This window comes from Pungitius pungitius, chromosome 8 (genome assembly GCF_949316345.1).
Source record: "Pungitius pungitius chromosome 8, fPunPun2.1, whole genome shotgun sequence".
Lineage (NCBI taxonomy): Eukaryota > Metazoa > Chordata > Actinopteri > Perciformes > Gasterosteidae > Pungitius > Pungitius pungitius.
Window position 1 is genome coordinate 4,694,712 of NC_084907.1, and position 12,377 is coordinate 4,707,088.

Consider the following 12,377-nt stretch of genomic DNA (forward strand, 5'->3'; position numbering starts at 1 on the left):
CTCACGTTCGTTGGAGGATTGGGTCGCGCACCTGCAGGTTAATGTGAGAGTGAAATATTTTCACTGGACGGAGTTCAAACTTTAAAGGAAAGAGGGAGGGGGTACGGAGGCAGCGGCATTACGCCATTCTTGCCTCTCTTGGAAAAAAGAAAGTGGGCTTTAAAGAAGCTTCTTAGCAGACATCCAGCGGAGTCCGCGTCCCCGCAGCCTCCTCCTGGACCTCTGCTCAGCGCACGGACCGGGTCTCTGCAGCACCATGCTTCTGACATGTGACGAATGGGAGGATGAGGATTTGCAGGAATTGATTCTTCAAGTTGTGAAAGCCAGTCATAGTCCACATCTTTGCTTTTACAACAGTGCACATGTCTCCAGCCTTCCGGGGACGGGGGACACACTTTGTTTGACCTCCGGCAGAGCGCAGAGGGGACTCAGAAGATGAAACGTCTTCTTTCCACCACACTGCTCGTTTAGTTCTGCTGTTTATGACGATGACGGCCTGCCAAGAGGCACACGGACTTTAGGATGAACGTTGTGACGTGTCTCTCTCTTCTGCTGAGCTGCTGGACTCTCATCGACCTGCATCCCGTCCTCGGGTCGCTCAGCCGGACCAGACCGACCGAGCAGCACCACCACCACCCCCCACACTCCCACCGGCTCGGAGAGGCAAAAGGGCGCACGGCAGGCGGCGAGGAAAGAGAGCAAGCGCACGGAAGACCCGCGAGCAGGTTACCGGCCACTGCCCCCGGGACGTGGAAACCGTCCCCGGTGAACCCGGCGAGGATTACGCGCATCCGCGCGGAGCCTCCGTTAATCAAAGTCGAGAAGACGGTTAATAAAAACAAACCCGCTGCGTCCTCCGCGCAAGCGGATCGGGCACAACAGCTGCTGCAGCCGCGGGACGGATCGGCCAGCTTAGTGCACGGGGAGGCCGTGCGCTCCTGGCTGCCCGGCGGACACGCTCAAATCAAAGCGCACGCTCCCGCTGGTTTTAGCGCACATGGAGCGGGGAAGGGAGTCGTCGCTGCGGCCGCTGGGGTCGCAGGAGCTGTCTCGCCGGGGAAGAAGCTGGGGAAAGGTGCTTCCAGTTCCAGTGCAGCTGCTCCAGTGCGCACGGCGCCTCCCCAGAGATCCATCCGTGCGCAGCACGCGGGTCCGGCGGCGCAGCGGGGAGTCAGCGGAAAGGCCCCCAAAGGGAGCGACCGGGAGGCGCCTCAGAGACAGCCGCTGGTCGTTCCTCATGACTACATGCTGTCGCTGTACTGGTCTCTGTCCCGCGGGGACATGAACAGCAGCGCCCTGCACGACGCGGGTCTGGCCAACACCATCACGAGCTTCGTGGATAAAGGACAAGGTAATCCCCAACTTCCCCTCCTGGGTTCTGACAGTAGGTCTGTGGAGCAGTCGGTCTCTCTTTAAAAATGTGTGGCTCTGCAATCAGAATAATTTCGATATGAACAAACGTTTCATAAAACTTTCTGAGTATACAAGTGTGGGGTTTGACAAGATTGTCGGTCATTGATAGCATCTGAGTTCTGAGAGGTCACCCAGGTCCGAGTGAGGGGTTCAGACGGGAGCCTGGCCAGGTGTGTGGAGAGCCCTTGAGGTCAAACCCCCGTCTGGAGGTCACTGAGAAAGCAGTAAACTGAGTGCAGACTGTGTTTGGGAGTCCACGAGGGAGAGCTGGAGCATCTGAAGCAGTGTTTCCCCTACCATTATAACAGGGGGACGATATTTTTCCACGCACGGCAGTCCTTGCACCCAACACCCCCTCCTAAAGTTGGAAACACTATAGGGAAAACACTTTGAAAGGACTCAATGGGAAGGAAATGACTCTGTTACTGAGTGAGCTTTTATGCGGCTTAATGATACTCATCATGCTGGCTGAGGGCGTAGCTGGAGCCTCTTAGCTTAGCATAAAGACTGGAAACAAGCGGGAAACAGCTAGCCGTGTTCATACGCAACAAAACCTGTGACCAACAATTGCAAAGTTCACTAATCGATACGTTTTATCTCTTTGTTTGTTCATTTTTTTATTTTTATTATATATATATTATTGTTATAGCCAAGTTACGTTTATGAAAAGACTTCATATTTTCACCCTTGAACAGATCAAACAGTAGAGTAGTAGTAGTAGTAGTAGTAGAGATGCTGCCAGGTAGACATTGTGACTTTCGTTTACCTCCATGTCCTGTCTTTATGCTAAGCTAAGCTAAGCTACAACGCGGCTTTCCCAGGTCTTTATCAATATTTTCATGAAATTTCCTGCATATTTTCCAGATCGGATGAAGATCGACTGAGTTTTGACACTCAGTTCTCCCCCTTTGATTGCCTTTTATTCAGTCATGAATATTACATATTAGTGAGAAATTTTCTCGATTTGAAGGCAAGTTTCCAGGGGCCCCTGAATATGTACATGTGTATTTATTTATACCTACATATTTATGTGTGCGTGCAGTTGTGGTGAGGAGTGTGTTTCTAGCCATCTGCTGCTGTCAGTGATATACGGCCTCAGGAGGGTAAATAAACACTCAGCCACAAGTAGGGTGGCCCCCCTGTGTCATGTTATCTTTACGGTGTAAAACTGTTTAGAACATTGTTTAAATGACCAGAGTTTAATATTTCTAGCCCAGCCAAAGGCTTACATTTCAAGCACTTAATGTACTTTTAATTTGGGCTTTATTTGCTTAGCGTGTCCTCAGCAAGTCGCTAGTGACCCCCTCCGCCTGTTCAAGGAAAGGGGGGCGGGGCGAAGGTGTAACTGATGGCCTGACCCCCCCCCCACTCTTTCTCGTTGACTCACTTCCCCTTTCCCCTCTTTCCCTATCGACCTCTCCTGCATTTAGGGGCATATTGATCATTTCATACTTCTAATTTGACCTAAAAACAAGGCCCTGAAGGTTTCTCTGTACTCACACTTTCATCCATTGTTTTTTAAAGTACGTGACTCTCAGTTTGAGCTTTAATTAGATCTTTCACAGAAATGTGCCAGGATGTAAGTGTGTGTGTGTGTGCATGCGTGTCTGTTGTCAAGTCAATGGTTTATTTCCTCCACAGCAGATGCTGATTACCGTCTATCGGCAGTTAAATAGCTGCAGGTCCATAATAACGTGTCCGATGTGGTCTCCTTGTCTCCATGTCTGGTTCTAATGGACATCCGTGCATGCTGAAGTCCTGCATGGGAAGGAGAGGAGAATGATGTGAGAAGAAGCGAGCAGAGAGGGAGTGTGTGTGTGTGTGAGGGTGTGTGTGAGGTTACTTTAGTGGATTTCATTGCTGGATTCCATTTAGAAGTTCGCTGCTTTTCCTCAATGACAACAAATGAAAACATTACACACCAACTCGGTTCATTCCTGCTAATGTTTGTGCGTTCATGTGTCTAGATACATGTGTGTGTGAGTGTGTGTGTGCGTGTCAACCTACAGAAAAAGAGTATTAGCATGATTTAAGGGAATGTGTGAATGTATTTTTTTATACCTCCGGTGTGTGTCTGAGAGGGGATGTTTTCAAAATGTCCAACAGCCCAAAATGAGAAAACATTCATTGTGTGTGACAATGAGAAGATCTGAGGAACCAGTAAAAGTTGCAGATCAATTTTTCTTGTTGAATGACCAACTGCTGAGTTGACTGATCTCTGCAGTCTCTTGTGTCATGCGTGTGTAAATCGTCCACTCGGTTGGAAATCATGCGTCTTTGTCTTTGTCCCCGCAGACGAGCGAGGGCCTCAGCTCAGGCGGCAGAGGTACCTCTTCAACGTCAGCTCCCTGGAGCGAGACGGGCTCCTGGGGGCCGAGCTGCGCATCCTGAGGAGGCGCCAGTCTGACCCCCGCAGGGCCTCGTTGGGGGCCCCATGCCTGAAGCTGTACACCTGCGCTTCGGGTAAGCAGCCGGCCGCTCCTCTGCAGACGAAGACCGCCGAGGATCTGCTCAACTGGGAAGTGTTCGACGTGTGGAAAGTCTTCAAGGGCCTCAGAAACCTGCAGAGGCAGCGCTCCCAGCAGCTCTGCTTCGAGCTGGAGGCCCTGGAGCAGCGAGGCGGTCGCCCCGTGGATCTGCGCGCTCTGGGCTTCGCCCGGCCCGGCAGGACCAACAAGGAGAAGGCCTTCTTCCTGGCCTTTGGCAGGAGTGAAAAGCGCGACCTCTTCTACAACGAGATCAAGGCGCGGTCGGGCCACGACAACAAAACCGTCTACGAGTACCTCTTCACGCAGCGGCGGACTCGGCGGGCTCCCGCGGCGAGGGCGGTGAAGAAATCGCCGCCGCCTCCACCGCCGCCGCCACAGCACCAGGTGGTGAAGATGCAGACGAGGCCGCGCTGTCACCGGAGGCGCCTCCACGTGAACTTCAAGGAGATGGGCTGGGATGACTGGATCATTGCGCCGCTGGAGTACGAGGCCTTCCACTGCGACGGCGTCTGCGACTTCCCCATCCGCTCGCACCTGGAGCCCACCAACCACGCCATCATACAGACCCTGATGAACTCCATGGACCCGGAGTCGACGCCGCCCACCTGCTGTGTGCCGACCCGACTCAGCCCGATCAGCATCCTCTACATCGACTCGGCCAACAACGTGGTGTACAAGCAGTACGAGGACATGGTGGTGGAGTCCTGTGGCTGCAGGTAGCAAAGGAAGGCGCGGCAAGACATTTCCAGCCCTGTATACCTCCGAGGGGGGGGGGGAGACGGACATCACGAAGGCCGACTGTGAAACAGCCGCTGCTCCTCACACTCGAGTGGACCGCATACCAAAGAGCGGTCGACGACGTTGAAGACTAAACAGAGCGATGCTCTTTGAGAGCCACTTCAGTGAGATGCCAAATAAAACCAGAGGACGCTTCTGGATCAAAGTTGTGATCTGATATTATTATACTCAGAACAGATTGTAACTGCTTATGTTTGCACTCATCAGATTTATATCTGTGTTCTGATTGGTGTAAAAAGTTTGCGTGTAACAGAAAATGATGTTGAAGCGTACTATATATAAAAAAATATATGTAGATGTATACTCAAAAATGCCCTTTCCTCCAGCACTAATCTGCCATTGCGCACTGCCATTAAGATGCAACAAAGAAGAGTCATTTGAGTCTTATCCGAGACTTTTTTTAAGAAGCATGCGAAGAATTTTTGATGTATAAATACAAGCCAGTGATGGAGTGCAAATCTGACCTGCTCCAAATGTGGGAAAGTTGCATAAACTACTAAAAAATGTGTAATTGTCTGAACTCCAAACTCCTATCAGTCGGAACCCTCTGCCCCCCAGACTCCGTAGACTAAACTATTGAAGGAATTCACAAGATGATCAAATGCCAAAGCAGAATTCAACCCGACAGTTACCGTTTGCTTTGAAGGGTTTTGAGGTCACTTTTTCAAACTGCGGTGAGATGGTGGTGAGTTCTAAGAAGCACTAAGAAGTTAGGTGACGGATATCAAGAAAGGGTAATAAAAGCAGCTTTTCCGCTCTTAAATCCCGCTTGTTGAATCAAAAACATTCCAAGTCGCGTAGGCTTGATGTTCTTGTTTTGTTTTGAATACCAGTGAACGTGCTATTCTTAAAAATAAACAAAAAATACATTTTAAAAGCAGCAATCAAGCACTAGGAATGCGATCACAAGGATCCCGTGGAGCAAAGGCACGCAAAACATAAACTTTCAATTCATAATATGTAAAAACAGAACCAAGAGAAACCAAATGTAATTTCTCAACATCGTCAGTAAACAAGTCTTCTGCTGAATCTCAAGGGTATCGAGTCACTTACGTCTCCACATCTGCATCGGCTTTCTGAGACCCAACAATTCATCTCTACCATATATGAAATAACAATAAACAACCGTTTTTATTTCTTTCCAGTTTATTTTATCACCATCATAATTACCAGTGCCAGCAAAAACAGGCAATAACTGTTGCTCCCAGTAACTCTAAGCAACCACAAGTATCTCTATAGAGCCAAAGTGCTCCAGCCAGGCGCTGCTAGTTTTAGGTCGTAAACAACAATGGCCGTATGAACATTTCAACCTAAAAAACGCGCAGCCTCTGAATTGTGCACATACATGACGCTCAATTCAAAAGGGCATCGCCTCATTTCAGGCATCACAGTCGTTGGTTCAGAGCGCCAACGTAAATGTAAGTAAATAAAGTGAGGTGCACAGTGTCAATGCAAGGTAGAGACACCGACTTTCTCAGGAGATAGAACCCTCTTCCCCGGGCACAGTCCGTTTAAATCCCACCACCTGGCTTCTGAAGTCACACCAGGCACAACCTCCCGTCCTGTTGGTGGACCTCAACCTCATTTTACTTTACGTACAGTTCATAGTGTTAAGATAACATTAGCATGCTTACCGTTTTTGTCCTGCAGCAATTAGAAGGTGCAGCAAAGCACCAGAAAATCGCTCATTCTGATTGGCCCGTCTGCATTCGTGCCGCAAACCCCTGTCCGATCCTCGCTCTGAACCTGAAGTTACAAGGCGACGGTCGGGAGAGGCTGAGCAAACTCAATTTAAGCTACTTCAAAGAAGTGGGCTGGAAGGGATCTCGGATTAAGAGATTACAATGTGCAGAGCCTTTGAGGAAGTGTGTGGGTAGATGTGTATATAATATCCGTCTATATATATATATATATATATATATACATATGTTCATATAGACAGACTGTTGAGGTTGTCTTTTGGTCCCGGAGCTACTCATTTGTCTTCAGCACTCGTTGCCACCTGAATGTGATGTGTCCTTTTATTAACAATTAACAGATAATACAAAATAAAACCATTTAAACTATACTGCTGTTTTCTTTATGCCCTCTATAGATGCAACACTTTTAGATTAATCCTTTGTCAATGTTGGCTTTGAGTCAGATGGTGAATATGTTTGTTTAAAGTTGGTGATTTACAGCACTTGTGATTTGTGTGTTGGTGAACAATCAGCTCATTCTTTTTAGGGAAGGAACTCATTCACTCAAACTTGACAGACCCAAGTTTAGCTGCGAACAACAAATTCCAGTTGCAGATAAGAAGTAGTTGCCGTGTTATCTTTTTCCCAGCCTGAGACCCTTTAAACAAGGCCAAACCCACGTCCATGTGAACATAGCACTTACGTTTTTAAAAATGACTTAATTTATGAAGATATCTCTGGTACATTTCAAGTTTTTGAAATGTATAAAACAATTAATTCTGATCTGATATGTCCCAGTGTTTGGGTTGTTGTTTTATTTTGTATTTTCCTGCCTCTTGTGTCCTGGGTTAGCTTCAATTTCCCCCCCTGGTGTGTTTTCCTCCCTTTTGATTGTCTGCCTTGTCCCTAATTGTTCCCTGCTGTGTCCAATCACCTGCACCATCCCAATGTATTTAAACCATGTGTGTCCTTTGTGCCGGTTCCTCCGTGAAACAGTGTTCCTGCTGGCCGGTGTGATCCTTTGTGTACTTGTGATTCCTTGTGAGATTTGTACCCTGGCGTTTTCTTTATTAAATTTGTTTTCATTTAAATGTTGGTTCTGCGCTTGAGTCCTACTTCTGCCAAAAACAAAAACTGACAGATGATGAAATGAGATCAAGTTCAACTTTGTCATACGCACTACAATTACTGAGGGAAGTAGTTAACATGGAAATATTACGTCTAGTGCAAGTTAAATAAGGGATAAATCCATCATGACCCAATTATAAACAAAGTTACATTACAAATTAACCGGACATGAACATTCATGTCAGAATCAAATTAGATGGCAAGCAAATTGTTAAATCAAAAGTACAAAAGTACAAAAAGTACATACGCTACTGGTGAATAGCATCAAACAACATATTAATAGATTTCCTCATGAAACTCCTCCAGCTTGTTAGTGACCCTAAGTCATTTCATTGCAATACAAGTTTCCCCATTAAATTATTAGTTTCAAACATCGTAAATAAAATCTGCAGCTTCCGCAGTCGCAGTCTTCCCGAAGTCACCATCAGGTCGAACTTGTTCGCGGCTGCTCCCTGTAAGCCGAGTCCAAACAAGTAGAAGGAGGTCCTGAGCTGGAGGGTTGTTAAATGCACATTGGGAAGCATTGTTCCCCACAGAGAGGGCGCCTGGCTTTAATTATCACACATTTCCACGCATTAGCCCATCTCAGACACAAGGCACTGGATCGCACAAACAGCTGATTCAAATCTCCACTTATGATTTATGGTGATATTTTCAATGATTAATGACGGTGTAAAAGTGTGCTGGCTCCACAGGAAATCAAACATAATGGGGAAATTGACTTTACGGTATGCTTTCTTTTTTTTTTTTTTTACATTTCCTCTTATCATGGAGCCATTGGAATATAATGGAATATAATGACTTGGAAGAGAGGCTCTTGTTGAGTATAATCTTCATAGGACTTAAAAAACTCTTCTTGTAAAGTGCTTATCTCCCCAGAAGGAAACCTTTTCAAGGACAATATTTTGCATTGAGCTACTTTTTCTTTGCCATTATCAGTTCTAATAAAATCTAAATGCCTCTTTTACTAAAATGTAAAAATAAAACTGCCAGCATACAGCATTTAGCAGTTAGCTTAGCAAGACTAGAAACGGGGGAAACAGCCAGCTCGCTAGCTAGTTTGGCTTCAGTTAGAAACAAGAAAACCACTCGTATTTGTGGTGACAAACATATTCTTGCTCTGCCATTAGAAAACTAATCAGATGTCACTCATTGTACCTTTAAGCATATTTCGGACGATGGGGAACTCTTTCTTAATGTTATGGTAAAAGTGGTTTGAAATAAATCCCCTTCTCTCAGGTTAAGAATCGAGAGTTATTGGGACAGGAAAAATAAAGTAATGCCGCCTTTTATCAGGAAACAGGAAGCACAAAAACAGTCCTTGACCTGTCCCTCCCTCCTTGGTAGGCTTTGTGGCATACATGTCAACCCTCCAGATTTTTCCGGGAGACTCACGAATTTCAAAGCCCCTCCCGAAAATCTCCCGGGCCGACCTTTCTCCCGAATTTCTCCCGATTTCCACCCGGACAACAATATTGCTACACCATCCGTCACTGGGCGCGCCGTTTCAGAGCGTACAATAATAAAGGTTACACCTTGAAGTCAAGCGCGGCAATTAGAACGGAAAAAGATGAGACTGGCGCTGCAAAGAAAACTGCTAGCACCCCCCCCCCCCCTCCCGTCGAGACCGCTAGCACCCACCGTTGACCACTAGAATATCTCCCGAATTCTGAGGTCTCAAGGTTGGCAAGTATGCTTTGGCTCTACAACGTCACGCTATTTCCTTCTTTGCTCACTTTGATTCAACTCATGATTCCCTACCACAGCCTGTTTGGAGGTTTTATTTGCTGAAACGTCGATGCAGTCATTCTTCTTGGGGAAAACAAGGTATCAAAATAGTAACAGATCTCCTCCAGGGAGCGAGTGAAGAGGCTTATTGGAGCAGCGATCCAGAAACATCTGAAGAAGGTGTAACATATCGCGGAAGAAGTCTCAGCACCAGGTGAACCAACAGATGCTGACTAAAACCAAGTCACCTGTTTTTGACAATCCGTAAGTGCCTCTTTTTTTCTCTTAAAAATGAACGTTTATGGAAAGCGAACCCTCCATATTATGGAGTGCTGCTGGCCCGATGCCCCGGCCGTCCTGGCCCCGGCCTTTTGGCCCGCGGAGCCCGTAATCACATTACGTTGCAGTGAACTCTGCGGTTCGGCCAGAAATCTGTAGTAAAAGCAGAAACATGGATTGTTTACGGGTGTTGGGTTTCCTCGTCGCTGTTTGTGGCCCTGGATCCGTGTCAGGCCCGAATCCAAGTGAACAGGATCAAGAACCTAGGTTGAAGAGGGCTATTGTGTTTCCACGCTCGGATGTAATCACAACCACATGCCCTCCATCGTCAATGCTTAAGAAAAGAGTCCTTTAGCAGGGCTTAACTTCATTAAACACAACTTTAATGATCACCCCTATTACACGATTTAACAAAGATGTTTTGGGAAAGCATTTGGGTGCGTGTGGGGGAGAGAGAGAGGGAGAGAGAGAGAGAGAGAATGCAAGAAACGTTCATGTTGACAGAAACATGCATGACACACATTCAGTAATTATAGCACACAACCAAAATAACACAAAATGTGAACGTTGTCATGAAATAAAGAGGCCGTGACCTGCAGAAATGCGGCTTGGTCTTAAATAGGAACAGATACAAGTCCTTGATCAGATGATCGGAGTCACTCTGCTGTAAACAAAGGATCACGCAAGGCCTTGTGGGTAGTAAATAAAATTATGTTTTACTGGAAACCAACTACTTCGGTGAGAGTTTAATCCCAGATTCCATTCAAATGAAGGTGACCAGGGAAAAATAATTGTTTGTCTATTCCAGTAAATACAAATCTCAACAGGAGGTAAGATTTTTATTTATTTAGTATCTGTTCACCCTGAGCTCACCTGAGCAGCTGGAAGCTTCCAGTTGGGTGAGACTGACTCCAAATTAGAATCATATGGAATAAATGTTGTAGGTGAGAAGTTTTGTTGTCTTTAGATTTTAATGTGTTTTGAATTGAAAGTTCTTACACCCTCACTATGTGGTGGTTTTCCTTGACAGATGTTGGGGAGGAATTTTATCATGTGGCCGCGCCAAAAGCTGCGCAAAGAAAAACAGAGCTGTTTTCATCTGGCACGCCGTGAACGACACCTCCGTTCACAGCTGCGTGGGTCTCTCCCAGCTTGCATATGGGTGTGTATCTGAGTTTTTTTTAACTTCTACATGCATTTACCTTTTCATAGAAATGTGATTTGATGTGATATGTGATAAGTATGTATTTGTGTGTGTGTGTGTGTGTGCAAGTATAAGTTACGTGGTGGGGACTTGAACCTATTTGCACGTTGTGGACTCGTCTTTCTGTTGATGACCGAATGCACATCCCTGTAATGTATATCAGTTTATTTAGGGTGAAGACTACAGGTGGATCTGTACATGTGCATAATGTTAAATGGCTGGTATGCTCAATGTTCATTGCGTCGTTCTTCCAAACAAACGGTAGCTACTATGATCATCGAAATCCATCAATAATATATAAGAAGTAGACGTAGTCATGGTGATGTCCCCCATGAAGAGATGTGACCATATCTGGACTGCGACGTAGCCCCGCCCAAAAAGTAATTTATGAAATGAACATCATGCTGTATTGAAGAAGACTTGAAACTAGAGATTGAGACCATAAACATATGTTTACAATGTTTACTGAGGGAATAAATCAAGAGGGAAGTAGAGTAATTTTCCCATAGACTTCGATGGGACCAGAGGTGTTGCCCCCTGGTGGTCACTAAAGAGAATGACATTTTTAGACTCATCCATATTGGCATCACTCAGCCAAGCCAGAATTCTCCTAGAATCAGCAAGACGACTTTACTACCTTGATGCAAGTACTGTGAGGAGATAAATCAAGTATTGAAAGTTTTTTGTAAGAAACAGATGAAAATCCCAAAACTATTGCTGCAAAATATTGAGGTCAAATGGAGATTTGAGAATAAAAAACAAATGATCCCAAGAAATGTTGGTTCTCCTTTTATCAGTGAATTACTTGGTCCTTAAAGTTTTAAATGGCGTGCATGGCACGTTAGAATCCATTGCTGTGATCAACCAGCAGCTTTATAGCAAACATAAAATGAATGTAAATCAATGTAATGTCCTGTAATGTAAGTCATGACAACACATCTGTGTGTGTGTGTGTGTGTGTTGGCATTACAGACGTTCTGGGGAATTGTGTACATGTACACATTGAAAGGACTCTTCGTCTTTTTGGGGTTGGAATTTAAATCTTTAAACCTCAGAGTGACGACTTGGTTTAAGGTTAGGTGAAGGTTAAATGTATGTCACAGTGAGGGTAAGTCTTCAGAAAATGAATGTAAGTCAAAGAAATGTCTTCCAATGTGAAGGCAACATGATTATATGTGTGTTTGTGTGTGTGTTCTTTAACTGGGTGGAAAGCACACAGACCATGTTACAGTCTAAATGTACAGCTCAGAAGGGGGTTGTTTTTCTTCAAAGTTCAACATCTTGAAGCCTTGGCAGAGGAGCAGCTGAGTACATTTCTGGTCCATTTTAAAACGTTTTCATCATGACTTAGTGCTGCTGCTGCTTTGCCCTCCTCTTCCTCCTCCAGGATTTACTCAAAAAGCCACAAGTTCTGTTCTGCTGTGAGAACATAGCTCTCTTTTCAAGCTTGAGAGCCAGCCTGGAAAGCCTTTGACGGAGCGGTACATGTTTTGTGTTAATGTACAGAAGGTCTATTCACTTCTGTTCACTCAGAAGTAAAACAACTCATAATGAAGTATAAACAGATTTTCCGATCTTATTGGTGTCTTTAGTTTATTTAAAAGTCTGCGTCTTGTGAGTGGGAGAGTTTACTAAAAAAAACTGTTTTTTTCATGGAGG

General features: G+C 45.5%; 1 protein-coding gene across 1 annotated transcript; it reads left to right on the plus strand.

Moving 5' to 3' along the window:
* The first annotated feature begins 443 nt into the window (after positions 1-443).
* Positions 444-7,114, plus strand: gdf5 (growth differentiation factor 5). Its single transcript, XM_037489680.2, has 2 exons — positions 444-1,351; positions 3,709-7,114. Exons 1-2 carry the CDS (start codon positions 523-525, stop codon positions 4,620-4,622), a joined length of 1,743 nt encoding a protein of 580 aa, XP_037345577.2. The 5' UTR covers positions 444-522; the 3' UTR covers positions 4,623-7,114.
* Positions 7,115-12,377: the final 5,263 nt, after the last annotated feature.